Source organism: Hemicordylus capensis, chromosome 5 (assembly GCF_027244095.1).
Source record: "Hemicordylus capensis ecotype Gifberg chromosome 5, rHemCap1.1.pri, whole genome shotgun sequence".
NCBI classification, from domain to species: domain Eukaryota; kingdom Metazoa; phylum Chordata; class Lepidosauria; order Squamata; family Cordylidae; genus Hemicordylus; species Hemicordylus capensis.
In genome coordinates, this window is record NC_069661.1 from 22,659,880 (window position 1) to 22,674,758 (window position 14,879).

General features: G+C 46.0%; 1 protein-coding gene across 11 annotated transcripts in view; it reads right to left on the reverse strand.

The window, feature by feature from the left end:
* The window catches only part of FAM13A (family with sequence similarity 13 member A), a 223,556-nt gene that overhangs the window by 61,504 nt on the left and 147,173 nt on the right, over positions 1–14,879 (reverse strand). For all 11 annotated transcript variants that reach the window (XM_053256680.1, XM_053256681.1, XM_053256678.1 and 8 more), the window contains one exon: positions 8,544–8,585. In XM_053256680.1, coding sequence (XP_053112655.1) covers positions 8,544–8,585 — 42 coding nt within the window. The remainder of the gene's footprint in view (positions 1–8,543; positions 8,586–14,879) is intronic.

The following is a 14,879-nucleotide window of genomic DNA, read 5'->3' on the forward strand; positions in this document are numbered from 1 at the left end:
CAAGAAAGGACAAATACCAAATACAGCCTACCTGCATATTTTGTTTTGTGGCAGTACATATGACAGAAGCTACATATGTGCATTTATCACCAGCAATGGTGTACATGCACACAAGCACATATTTTCTTATACGTAAGTGACGTCGTGTAGAAAAAACACCATCAAGAACTACAAGGACGTCCTTGGTTTCATTCATTGGTTGGCCGTCTCATAAGCCAGAGGTTCCCAGCTTTGGGTCCCCAGATGTTCTTGGGCTCCAACTCCAATAATCCCCAGCCAAAATGGCCAAAGACTACTGTGGCTGGGGATGATGGGTATTGTAGCCCAACAAGGTCAAGCAGTATGCATTGTTGTAGTGCAACTACAACAAGCAATATGTTGAGCAGCCAGGGCTGCTCAACTTTGGCCGTCCTGCAGATGTTGGCCTACAACTCCCATAATCCCTGGCTACTGGCCACTGTGGCTGCGAATTATGGGAGTTGTAGTCCAAAAACAGCTGGTGGGGGGAGTCTAAGTTGAGGAGACGTGGACAAGGCCATTGTGGCTGGAGACTGATGGGAGATGTACTCCAATAACATTCTGGGACCCAATGCTGGGAATTCTTCTCATAGTATGGAATAAGTTTTGTTCTGGGCGGCAGGATCAAGGCAGTGTGCACGCATGTGCATTCAGAATGGGACTTTCCTGATTCAACTTGAGTGGAATCTAAAATTAATTGAGCGGACATCAAAAAACATGTGCATGCCTTAGACAGAACACTGAGCCCAAGCCCCAGCACAACAAGTGCTAGCATGGCCCAAATTCAACTCATTGCTGTTGCTTCCCTAGCAAGGAGATGCAGCCACTATGCATGGTGCTTCCAGACCAGTTCTCTTAACTGTACGGCTAGATTAGACCCAGACCTGAGGAGTCCTGTCTTCTATCCGCAGCCGCCACTGCCACTCCCCTGCTGACTCAGCTTTGCAGATAAGGTGGCCATGTGACATTTACTGAAGTTCACCCCAACAAGACAGTATTCATTAAACCAGTCCTTATGAGCTTAAAACATTTCATTTGGCTTGATCCTCTTATCTGCAAGAGAATTAGTTAGCCCATCTGGCTGGGCTGCTTGTATGTAAATCAACATGACATGGTGACCTTACAGGAGGGTCTAGCGAAAGCTATGCTAGGCTTTCACTGAACAATACACTGCTACTGCCGAGGGCAGCTGTTTTAGTTTAAGCGACTTCATTTTTAAAAAGGTTTCCTCTATCTCTTCCAGTATTGTTAGTACTTCTATTAATCAGCAAGCAGTGAAAAGCAGAGAAATTGCTCACTTTCATCTAATGTCAGGGTGAGCATCCTAAGAGCCTGTGGATGAACTGAAGCTCAAGGCCATTTATTTTTATTCACTGATTTGATTTTCCAAGATTTATACTCTGCCTTGTTCTGAAGATTCAAGGTGGCTTACAAAGCATTTGTAGAAACAAAACGTTTCATAATTAAACCACTGTAAAACAAAAGCTGCAAAAAACCTAACACCTCAATAAGCGCAAACACAGTAGTAACTCAGAGGAATTAAAGGACACTAGCTGACCGGGCGCAAAGCATCTGTGCCCCTAGTAGTGCCGCCGCCGGCGCAGCCGGGCCCGAGAGTGCCGCCGCCGCCTGGCCTGCGGCGCGGCCTGGCCCGCCACCTTGCCTCCGCAGCCACCCAGCCAGGCAATTCTCCAGGGTGCGCCAGGACCAATCAGGCGCCCCCGCAGCCCAGCCAATCAGCTGGGCTGCCGGGACGCATGTTCCAAAGGCACACCCAGGAGAATTAAATATATAGATTCTACAGAGAAATGTTGACTTATAATGGCCAATAACAAAAGACCAAGCCTCAAGATACTTATAAGCATTTTTAGGTGTTTTATTAGAAGCCCAACACGTCAGGGCCAAAAAGGACTTCCTTAAAAACCGTACAAGAGGTCTTGGATGTAATTTTTTTAAACTCTTTTTTGAGTATTAAGAATCTTTTAAGTAATATATAGGTGCCCCTGAAGGAGGCCTCCTTTGCTGAACACTTTGATCTTCCAATAAAACATCCACAAATACTGATAAGCATCTTGAAACGTGGCCTCGTCTTGTTGGTACTTTGCTGAATTCCCCCCCGCCCCCCCGCTTTCATTTTCTAACTAGTAATGGTCAACATTCCATGCAGTGGGAAACTGGCATTAGGGACCCACAGGGGCTGCTGTGCACATGAAAGGCAGCCCCGGGAGTGTTGTGGAGATGCAAAGTTGCGTAATGACCTAAAACAACCCCTGGACATAGCTGCAGTGCTGCTTCCATTGGAAACAGAAGTTGCGCAACACAAGTTCCTGCTGTTTTCGGTCACTGCATGCAAATACCTTCTTTTGCAACACCCCCCAGGGCTTTCACATGCTCAGCATCCCTGGTGGGTCCCTAATGCTTGTGGTTTGCAGTGCAGAATGTCGCCCAAAGAATTTCTCTCTGTTTCCAAAGGTTTGCTCAAACACATTTTTGTCCAAAGCTGAATAAGGGTGCAAAACATATTCTCATACCTTTAGTACAGCCCATGAAGGTTTTTTAGGGTTTCTTACCCCAAAAACAACTTAAGGCACTAGTTATAATTATTTATTAATTATCAGATGTGTGTCTCCAGCCCATCCAAATTGTCTCAGGTTGGAGATGACATAATGAAGAACAAAATATATGTACAAGGAATAGATCAACAAAAACACAAGACTTCCATCAGCTTGAGAAGAAACTCAAAGCTGCTTCACATGTGACATTTCACCATGAACTGGAGCATATTTGTTCTAGATTAGCACTTCCTAAAACATTTTCACAGTGCCATGAGTCCAAGTCAACATTTCACACTGCCACGAATAAGTCAACTTATTTTGATGTAGCACGTTTGTAAGGGTACGAATTTGTTATCAGGCCAGTTAATGCAACTGGTGAAAAGCAATTATTTACTTTAGCACATTCATCCCACTTTCCTCTACTTGAATAATATCTCAGGACTGTGTACAGTGACGCCTACAGTTAAGAGATGAAATTTACTCTAGGGAGGACAAAGGTTTTCACTAAGACTAGGCAGCTGCAAAGTGTAGGAAATGCATAGTCATTTCTAGTACCTTACTCCCTTTCGCATTAAACAACAACTCCACAAAATCAAGGGCAATGGGATTGTTTTGAACTCTCCTTTAAGTGGGCTATAAAAATTAATATAATGTTAGCTTATCAGACTCTTAAGATAAATATTTTTCCATAATGTTACCTGCAGAGAACATCACCTATATGCCTTCTGTAGATGTGAAATTACTAAGATGACCGATGGAACATCTTTGGATTATCACATCTAACAGGGATAGAAAAGGAGGAGGGCACAGTACCACAAATGTGTAACAATTACAATGATAAAGTGGGGGGAAATCTAGTGAGTAGGGGGACTTACTAACCCTAACCCTAGACTAGAGCGTATTTTGTAAAATACTAGTCATGGAAAATATCAGTGTTTGATTCTAATAACTGCAGCTAACACCCAGACTAATACTGCAGTAGTGCAAAAAACAGTTCGTTATGCTAACTCAGGAGTTTGAGTTCCTGTCTAGTTATACCAGCGCAAAAAGGTGCGCTTGCACAACTTGTGGTGTATCTCTTGCTGTGAAACTTCTTCCTTAGCCCATATATGTTGCTGGGAATTATGTAAGGCTATCTGCTATCCTGGTTGTACAAGTGGACTGAAAGTGCAAGATAATGCACATCTTTGAGCATCCTCTCAACTGAACAACCTCCGTGTCTGTGTGTCTTTGTTGTGCTCATGCAGTGTTAGAATGGGTGTCAGCCAGCGTCTAGAAAATGGGACTGTTTATAATCTGAAGGATTCAATAGCTAGTGAAGAGATGGGACATTCTCCATGACTGGTGCCTCCTTAGGAAGACATATCTGATATTTTCAATTTCAAGGCAGGATGTGGCACTGCAATAAAATAAAAATAAATCATCTCATGTGTCTATTCGTATTCTTTTAGATGACCAGCTGCTTTGAGATTGGATGGCATAACATGAATTCAGCCATTTATCTGGCTCATATACAGACATCCCTGATGTCGGATTACCCTTAGTACAACAGTCTCCTCTTATCCATGCCAAACATCTATAAAATCTAACAGAGAACATGACTTTCTTCCTGTTGAACAGATCATTTTTACCTAGGTAGCCAAAACATCCTTATCCAGGGTCTCCTTGGATTACCTGCAACAACGTTATCTAATCTGGTTGACATTCATAATTTGTTGTTTCAGGTTTTCTGAAGCACGCCCTTGCTTATCTAACAAATTCAGTGCTAAAAATACCCAGGTTATCATGGGAAAGAAAAGGCACAAAGCATTCTTCATGCACAAATATCTAGAAAGTTAAACTATAACATTCTCCTTTTATTTCAGTGTGTTGTGGGAGAAAATCTGGCAGCCATGAAAAAAAGAGACTTCTCGATGATGGTCCTTGACCTGTGGAACTTCCCTGCACCAGGAAATAAGGTTGCCCCTCTCTCTTTTAACATTTCAGAATGGTGTAAAATCCTAGCTTTTTCAGCAGGCTTTTTAGCACCTCTTCCTGCCCTTGAATAGTTTTAATCTCAGTTATTTTTATCTTGGTCTGGCATTCCTATTATTTATACTATCTTTTTGTCATTTCATAAATGCTCCTCTTGTTATTTTACTGTTGATGTAAACTGTCTTGGATCTGAAGAAAATGATGAGATACACCGCTTTTCAATAAAATTAAAATTACAAGTTCAAAATATTAGGCCAGCCCTCTGACACCAATCCTCTCAAATTCTCAAAAAATCATAATTGCAAACATAGTGGGCCCATGTTTGATGGTGCAAGCAACATCACACTGAATCCTCCCATTGATCTGAATGGAACTGGACTGCATATTTGATAATATAGGGGAGGAGAGAGGATGCACCAAGAAATAGAGTTTCAGGCAACTAAAGTTCACTTCTAACATATGTTTGCATAATGCAGTGTTCTTCATTGTAAGGCCTGGGTGCCAGTGGCAGCCTCCATCAATCCTAAGGGAGGCTCCCTAATTGCTTATTGGGCCTGTATGAAGCTTTGGTCAAAGCTGAATATTCTGCACAGCCCCCAGTTGCCACGCGGAGATGATTATTCTCACATGTGGAGAAGACCATTTCTACCATGTAGGACTGCATTTTGCCCAACGCCGGGGTGGGGTGGGCTCCTTTAAGGGAAACTCAGCCCTCTTGAACTCTTGCACTATTTGGGAAGGTGTGCACAGAGTGCTAGGAAGTGTAGTCCTTCCCAGGGCTCTCCTTCTAGAGCTGTTGAGAGGGGGCTCCATCTTACGTAAAAGGCCCTCACAGCACTGAGAAAAGCACAGTACTATGCAGAGGTCAGCACAGTGGGAAGTGGCTCTCACACTGAAGGTGTTTTGTCAAAAGGACCTCCTTCTTGAAAAATAGTGACGCTCACTGGTATATAACCATTCCAGTGCAGTGCATGCTTTGGATCACCGCCTTTAGCTGAAATGGAGGTGGAGATCACAAGAACACACAGGAAAATGCGTTCCTGTGCTTATCAAAATCTTTACAACATTTTCGGCACTGATTTTTTTTTTTTTTAAAAAGATATACACAATGTTCCTGCTAACTGGTAAGCCTCAAGTGTTGTGCAGTTTTTTTGGAATCTGGACAGCTCTTGTTTGCAACCGCCCAAAGCGTTACATAACTGTCTGCTCTCAATCACTGTACTGTATAAAAGCTGCAGCCCACATCCTCCATGTGTTTACGTTAATTGTTCAGTTGTTATATCACATAAATAAGTCTACATCAAGGCAAGCTTGACTGGCAGAAAGTCCACAAAACAACTCAAAAAAGAACGATCCCTACAAAAGAGCCTTTGGCACAGATTCGCTGGGTCTCTTTGCCCTTTGATTTCCGCTGCAAGGCGGGGAAGAGAAATGGCACAAGTCACTTCAGTGAGAACATCTGCCTCTTGCCACAAGAACTCTCAAGTGCTGAAGCGCCAGCCAGTACACAGCCTGCCAAAATCCACTCCTCTTGGCAAACAGTCCCAAAGCCACACATCTCTGGTGTGCAACACAGAGCAGAAAAACATTAGAACGCTGCCAAATGTAATCAGAGGGATACTATGATGCTAAGTGAAATAACAAAAGAAGCAGCCTGTGCAACAGAGGATGGTGTCACACAGCAGCGGATTGCTCATTGGGCTTAATGACTAGACATCGCTTTATTGGGCGAACTACCAGTTGGCTTCCAGGAACTATTCACACAGCACAGTTTTTCCATCACGAGGATATTCCTGAGATGAAACTACTGTATCCATCTATTATAGTAGGGGTAGGCCACCTTTGGCTCTCCAGATGTTGCTGAATTACAACTCCCAGTCACAATTTGCTCTGTGTGCAGTAGGTCCCAGGTTCAAATTCTGGCATCTCCAGGTTGGGCTGGGAAAGACTCTTCCTGACTGGAACCTTGGAGAGCGGCTGGCAGTCAGTGTAGACAAAACTGAGCAAGATGGACCAATGGTCTGACTTGGTATAAAGCAGCTTCTTATGTTCCTGTTCCTTCATATGTACCATTTTCAAAATACATTTGCACAGGACTCTCATTACAAAACCAATCTATTATGGGGAAAACAGCATTTTGTGTGTGCATTTGGTAAACTCATCTAAAAAAGGACATTGTAGAACTGGGAAAAGTGCAGAAGAGGGCAACCAAGATGATCAGGGGCCTAGAGCACCTTCCTGATGAGGCAAGGTTATAACACCAGGGGCTTTTTAGTTTAGAAAAAAGACGACTGCGGGGAGACATGATAGAGGTCTATAAAATCATGCATGGAGTGGAGAAAGTGGATAGAGAGAAATTCTTCTCCCTCTCCCATGACACTAGAACCAGAGGTCATCCCATGAAATTGATTGCCAGGAAATCTAGGACCAACAAACAGAAGTATTTTTTCACACAACGCATAATCAGGTTTTGGAATTCTCTGCCACAAGATGTGGTGACAGCCAACAACCTGGATGGCTTTAAGAGGGGCTTGGATAACTTCTTGGAGGAGAGGTCTATCAACGGCTACTAGTCGGAGGGCCACCTCCAGCCTCAAAGCAGGATGCCTCTGAGTACCAGTTGCAGGGGAGTAACAGCAGGAGAGAGGGCATGCCCCCAACTCCTGCTGTAGGCTTCCATTAGCATCTGGTGGGCCACTGTGTGAAACAGGATGCTGGACTAGATGGGCCTCCTTGGGCCCGATCCAGCAGCCTGCCAGTCTTCCACTGGTCAATTTTTGGTGGTCCGCTTAGCAATTCCTGGGATTCTTGCTAAGAATGTTGGCATCGGCAGATCTTGGCCTGCCAAATCTGACTGAGATTTGAAGTAAGTGACAGATGTCAGGTTCCCTGGCAGGAGTAGGGCAGGATATGTCAAGACTGGTGGGTTCGGATGACACAACCAATCTTGGCATACTGGAAACTGGAACGGAAACATAGGCTCAATAGGGATGGGCAGTGGGGCACACAGGCTAACCTCAGGTGACACCATATGTGTGAACCCACCCAGAATTTGGTGGGATGTACTTCTGAGTGTGTGGTAATTGAAATAATTAATAATTAGCTGACCTGGTGCAGAGCATCTGTGACCCTAGTTCTCCCTGTCTCTCCCCCCATCTTCATTCTCCCCCGCTTCAGCCCCATTTCATTCTCCCTCCACCACCCCAGTTCGTTCTCCTCCCCGCCCGCCATCTCCTCCCCCATCTGCCAGCCAACCTCCGCCACCGTTCCTCCACCCACTGACCTGCCACTACTTCCCCCTCCCACTGCTGTCGCCATTTTCTTCTCGGACACCCTCTTCCCCCACCCGCTGGCTGGCTGGCAGCTGCCATTTTCTTTCCCCACCAGCTGGCTGCTGCCACCATTTTCTTCCCTCCCACCTGTTCCCGTCACTCTCTGGCAGCTGCTTGCTAATTCTTGCGAGAGCTGCCACACATGGGATTAGCGATGGGCATGCCTAAGAGAAATATATATAAAGATCATCATCATAATCAGCAGTGATTTATTAGGACAGGTTCAGACCTCAAGTGAAACCATGGCTACTTTTGACTGTGGTTAGTTTATATGAACCTACACCAGTCACCAAACATGGTTTATTTCAGACAGTCAAACCACAATCTAAACCCGAGGTTTCAAGTTGGTTAGTTTGCCCTAACCAGGGTCCCACACAATGCCTGAATCTGTAATCATGATTTAATCTTGGTTTGCTACAGCAGCTCCATCCTTGCAGGGTTCTGATATAGAGGAAGGCAAACCTAGATCATGATGAGAAAGGAGACGAGGCGGGCTCAAACAAACCACAAAATGCTGAAACAAACCAAGATTTGGTAACCCAAATCCAGGTTTGTTTTAAAAGCCTTAGTTAAAACTAACCATGGTTCTTCATGTCGTCTGAACCTACCTGTACAAACTGAGTTCCAAAAGAGCATAAATCAATAAGCAAATAGAACTAGATACCTCAGATAGAAGGGTGACATAGGCCTTTCATCCTCTTGGGAGCTGAAAATAAATAAGAAAAAATTGTCACAAGCACAGATCTTTCTACTCTTTGTCTGTAAGCGAATTCAAACTGCATCATCAAGATCAGACTGAAAGACAATGAGGCTGAAAAAGAGGTGTGCTGATAACCATGTTTTTCTGCACTCTTAACCGCAGTGGTTTCCGGAGCGGGGTGGAGTGTTAAATCACACTCTTCAAGGATACAAAATCCTAACTCGTTGGCCAGCCTCCACCAAGACAGAACTAGATCAACTGCAAACGGTCAAGAGCCATGGCAGTTCTGCAATATTTCAGGGACTATTTCTATAGCAATGCTACAACAGATCTGACAAGACCATAAGCCAGGACTCAGGGGTTTGTTATGGTTCCAGAAGTGAATAATTGCCTGCTAAAAAAGATTAAAACCTCGGTTACAAAAACGGAGACACAAACTGGCAATCCGGATGCACTCTGCCCATGCTGGCTATCGATGCAGATTTTAAGGTTAAGATGTGTTGGATATTTTACAGGAACAGAACTCACACTGCCTACCCTGGAAACTTTCAGGGTAGGTTGCATGAAGCTCTTGGTTGGTTGCATGAAGCTCTTAATCACAGGTCTTTCTTATTAGTTTAACACGAGAGGAACAAAGCAGGATTGCCTATCAGCAATAATGGCTTCCCATGATCAAGCAACCACATGAACAGCTGCAATTTTATCACATGGAAACCCACAAGTATTACTACACAATAAAGCAATCGTGCTAGAAGGAGATTTCTTCATGTGATGGCTGCAATCGGGTATTAATCATTTCACCTGCCCCGGAAGCATAAGTGCAAGGGGTGCTGCTATGTTCTTTGTCCAGCTCCCATCCCTGCCTGCTGTAAACCTGCTTCTTCCAGCCAGTAGCAAAAGGAAGGGATGAATTAATTCATCAGGATCAGAGTTGGAGGCACCGGCCGACATCCAGATTGCTGTGCCACTGGCACTCCTAAACGCAGCGCTAACCTCTTTGATGTTCAGTGCTCTCCCCGAAGCTTTGGATACTTATGCACCAGAGCGCAAGTACTTTCTGGAGTTTGCCTGCACTCTGGAAGTGCTCTGGAGCTGGCAAGAAGACTACCTCATGGCCAGCCACTGAGCGGTGGAAGCTTCAAATCAGCACTTCCATAGCATCAGCGAGCTCTGGAAAGTACATGCCCTCTAGCACAAATGTGCCCATAGTTTGGGGAGTGTATTCAACAGTGTGGGGGCCAATGCTGCATGCCACCAGATGATAGGAGCACTGACAGTACAATGGGTGTTGGACACCATTCCCAGAGTCAGAGATGGCTTCAGAGAGCCCTCCAAGAAATTGCCTCCATGGGCCCCCTTCTTCCTGGGTGGGCCTTGATGGGTCTCGGGGATCAGCACCCTGTCCAACTATGCTGACCCCGCAATGCCAGCCCTGCTCACAGTGGGACAGGGTGCTTTCCACCACCAGGGGGCAAATCCCCCCCTCACAAGAGCGTAAAAGCTCCTTACAACTCTAGCTTGCCAATCTGAAGCTTCCACTGCAAGACGGCTGGTCATGAAATGGTTTTCTCATCAGTCTCCATCCATTAGGAACCAAAATGTGCCACTTGATAAAGATGGTTGCTACGCAAATGGCTCGTTAGCAGGCAGGCAGAGGAAGAAGGTGGAGCAGGACTAAGGACGTGTTTTTCAAAAGCTGCCCATTTACTTAACTCCTGTACTGTTTGTTCATGTGAGTCTTATCAGATCTGGACTCATTCCATCTCTTTCCAAGGGCACCTCTTAGGAGTCTTACACCACATTTTTCTGGAGGTGACCTTCTCTGTAATCATGGGTCCATATCCCAGAATTCTCTTCTGTTCTGCTTTCTAGAGATAAAGCCTCTCTTTTTCTAGCGAGCAGAGCCGTCCTCAGAAAGGGATGGCATCTGCCCTACACTCTGGAGTCTACCTTCTACTCTATATAAGAAGGAACTAAATAAAAAATAAAAATATATAATAAAAATAAAAAGACCTAACACCACACGTTCATGTGAACGCATCCTCAGTCCTGGCAGTGACAAAATTCCTTCAGTTACGTCCTCTCCTGGCTCCTCTGGGAAGCACTGTAATGGCCAATTAAGAAAGATCTGAAAATTCAGTGGAAGCGTGGAGTGCACACACGATCTCTGCTGCTCCAAGTATCGTGAAGCAGCACAGAAGCAGCTGGGAAGAAAGCTGGTCTTGTGGTAGCAACCATGACTTGTCCCCTTAAGCTAAGCAGGATCCACCCTGGTTGTATATGAAAGGGAGACTAGAAGTGTGAGTGCTGTAAGATATTCCCCTCAGGGGATGGAGCTGCTCTGGGAAGAGCATCTGGCATCTCCAACATAGGGCTGAGAGAGATTCCTGCCTGCAACCTCAGAGAAGCCGCTGCCAGTCTGTGTAGACAATACTGAGCAAGATGGACCTATGGTCTGACTCAATATATGGCAGCTTCCTATGTTCCTATCGATCAGAGGCTAGGCCTCCAGGAATCCCACAATGCACTGGGGGATCCCCCCAGGGGATGGACGCCTGTCTCTGTGTCACTGCGAGCTGCAAGCTGCTAACACATGATCCTGGGATCTGGGTTAAGGGTGCACTGGAACCCTTAACCTCAGCTAACAGCTGGACTTTGATGCTGGGTTTAGAGCCAAGGTACTGTTGGGATCCGAGCGGATCCCAGCGGTTCTCATGGGCAGCCAATCCCAGGCTTGGTTGATTAAGCCTGGGCTTGGGTGCTTGTGAGAACAGCGTCAAGGAGTTTTCTGGCACTTCTAGAAACATCACATCTATATTGGCTTTCAGCCCCCCGGACAGGGGTTGTCAAACTTGGGTCCCCAGATGTAGTTGAACAACAACTCCCATCATCCCCAGTCCTTGGCCATCATGTCTGGGAATGGCAGGAGTTGTAATCCAACAACATCTGGGGACCCAAGTTTTGACAACCCTTGCCCTAAGCGAATGCCTCTGCCCCTTGCCACAGTTCTTAGAGTTTGCTTTTTTCTGGTTCTCATTGAACAGCACAGCACCTTTTCCAGCACACCAGCAAAACCAGCAATGCTCTCCCCCCACCCACTACATAGAAGTACTCATCTCACGTTGGAATGGCTACAAATGACCATGCTTCAAAGATGAACAGTCCTGACTGTCTGCAAAGGCCCGCAGAGAGCAGAAGAGGTCACGGCCCTGACCATGGGAAATGTTTGCAAATCACCTTGTCACTGGAGCTCCGTATTTGTTCGCTGGTTAGATGTTAAAAGGAAAGCTCTGTTTTGCAGGCCATATCGTTCTCATCAAATATTTGCGTACTTAAAAATAGTTCAGCAATCAAAACAATTGATAACATTTTATGGCATTCTGCAGGAGTCTCGGATTAAAAACAGCCCCACAGAAAGACAGCTTCCAGAGTTATGTGAGTCCGTCGTACCCAAACCAACAAGGAGTCTTGTGGGGTCTTAAAGACTTAAGGGTCAGTTTGCACAAAGCATCTGCGTTGGTCCGGTCCATTGCACAATTAAGGATGTTCATCTGTGTGTCCCGCATCGGGTGCACCTTTCCCCTTCTCCTAGGTGTGTGGAGGGTAGTTCATCCAATCAGACTACCAAATGGGGTTGTAGCTCAGTGGCAGAGAATCTGCTCTGCATGCAAAGTCCCAAGTTCAATTCCTGACATCCCCAGGGAGGGCTAGGGAAAGACCCCTGCCTGAAACCTTGGTGAGCTGCTGCCAGTCAATGCTAGATGGCCCAATGATATGAGGCAGTATAAGGCAGTTTCTTACGCATTGCACTACATGTATTTAAATCAAGGCTGTAGGACTTCAGCCCTCCTGCAGGTGTCGGACTACAGCTCCTATAATTCCTGATGATTGGCCACTGTGGCTGGGGATGATGGGAGCTGTAGTCCGACACCTGCAGGAGGGCTGAAGTTGTGCAGCCCTGATTTAAATCCAATGCTACATATATTTATTAGTATTTGGATTGCTGTGAGGGGCTGGGTTGGACTCCCCCACCCCCGCCACCTCCCGCAATTAGGAAGTGGGAGTAAAGTGGTAGAATGAACTGCACCATGTCAAGACTGCAGGTGGACAACTCCAATTTTGGATATTTATTCAGATAAAAAACTAAGGATGTGCCCAGATCCGCTCCTCCACGTTCCGGAGGCGGTGGGGGTGCTCCCTTAAGGGCAGGGGAGGGTGCACTTACCCCTCCCACCACATTTCCCCTGCTGGCGTGCCATTGCTTCAAAGCCCTTCGGGGCGGCAGCAGACTTCCCTGCCGCCCCATTGCTGTCCTCGGCCAGAAGTACCGAGCAAGCGTGCACCCATTGCATGCGTGTGCATGCATGGCAGACGGGTGCGCATGCACACAACGACTGCACGCGTGTCAGGGAGGTACGTTGCTGCCCTGAGGGACTTTGAAGCAACGGAGCGCCGGCGAGGGAAATGCAAATGCGGCTGGGGGGGCAAATGCACCCTCCCCCACCCTTAAGGGAGCACCCCCACCGCCTCCAAAATCCAAAACGGCCCCGGTGGCTGAAACGCTTCGGAGACTTCTATAATGGCCTCTGAAACGTTTCGGGCACAAGCCTATAAAAAACCTCCCTGCAAACAGAAAAATAGCACAGCAAGAAGAAAGGCGGCATGCCTGTCTTGTGCCAGCTGTGCTGCTTTTCTATTTGCAGGGAGTTCTTCACAAAGGGAGCATTAGGAAATGTGACTACCCACCTGTAGGCTGAAGTGGCCGAGTCCACTCTACCACCTCATGCTGCCGCATGGAGAGCTCAAACCTACATTTCTGGGTCCATAGCAAGGTTGATGGGCAGGTTGGTGGAACGAGTGAGGCAAGGACCAAGGAGATTTACACAGCTGTCAACCAAGGGTAACACATGCATCTGACGGTGGGTTATGCCACAATACATGTGTCAGCTTTTACGGTACCACAAGCCTTTTGGTTGCGTTTGCTGCAGAAAAACAGCAGAATTAGCTTCACTGGCTTATCAGGTAAACAGAGAGCGTGTTAGTTTTGGCTTAACCTGGCTGCAAACTTTGGAATGCTGGATCTAGTTTTCTCTCCTTATCATTCAGGTACAGCTTGGCAAACCAATCAGTTTTAGTAAACAAAGAATAACGCCCTTGGCTTGTGCAGAAAGACTGAGTGCATATTCTAAATTAGTTCAGGGCATCTGACAAGAGGAGTTTAGCTGACCTAAAAAGTGATGATTTAACCACTGAACTTTTGGCTGGAGGTGAAGCCAGCACAGAACAGGAGAGCACAGAACAGGAGCCAGCATAGCATAGTGGTTAGAGTGCTGGACTATGGCCGGGAAGACCCGAGTTCAAATCCCCATTCAACCATGAAACTCACTGGGTGACTCTGGGCCAGTCATGTATCTCTCAGCCTATCCTACCACACAGGGTTGTTGTGAGGATAAAAATAAGCATGTACACCGCTCTGAGCTCCTTGGAGGAAGAGCAGGATATAAATGTAAATAAAATAATAATAATAATAATAATAATAATACAATTAAAAATAACCCTTTCACTGTTCCCTCTAACATAGATTCCCAGATGTTGTTCACTACAATTCCCAGCATCCCCAGCAACAATGGCCTTTGGATGGGGATTATGGGAGTTGTAGTCAATAACATCTGGGAATCCCTGTTAGAGGGAACACTGAATCCTCTGCTAATTATCGCTTATATCTGACATCAGGCAGGATTCCTGCTTCTAATAAGGAGTATGACTTGATCCACAAAGTGCTTCCCAAAAATATGAGTCTATGACAGGGGTTAGCAACTGGTCTGCTAAGGCAGGGTCCCCAGATGTTGTTGGACTACAATTCCCATCATCCCCAATCACAACGGCCTTCGGTCATTGTGGCTGGGGATGATGGGAGTTGTAGTACAACAACATCTGGGGATCCAAGGCTGGGAACTGCTATGCTAAGGAATGCAGGCTCGGTCCCTCCACCATTGTCAACTTGGGTGCAAACACAGTATGGGGAAGGTGACAACTTGCTGGCATGTCATTTTATAGGGTGGGGTTTAAGAGACATCCACCTTTCCTTAACTCCCTCCAGGAAAATGTTGAAGCCTAGGATTCTACAACCCCAACAGACTGGCTTTGCTCCTGACCTCACTCATTTCACCAGCCTGTTCCACCAAATTGCTGACCAGCCTTACTTAGAACTCTAATATAATCCCACCTATATAATATAATCCCACCTACTTGTAGGCATGAAAACTGCACACTAAAGAATGCCATGTTTCCACCATTCAG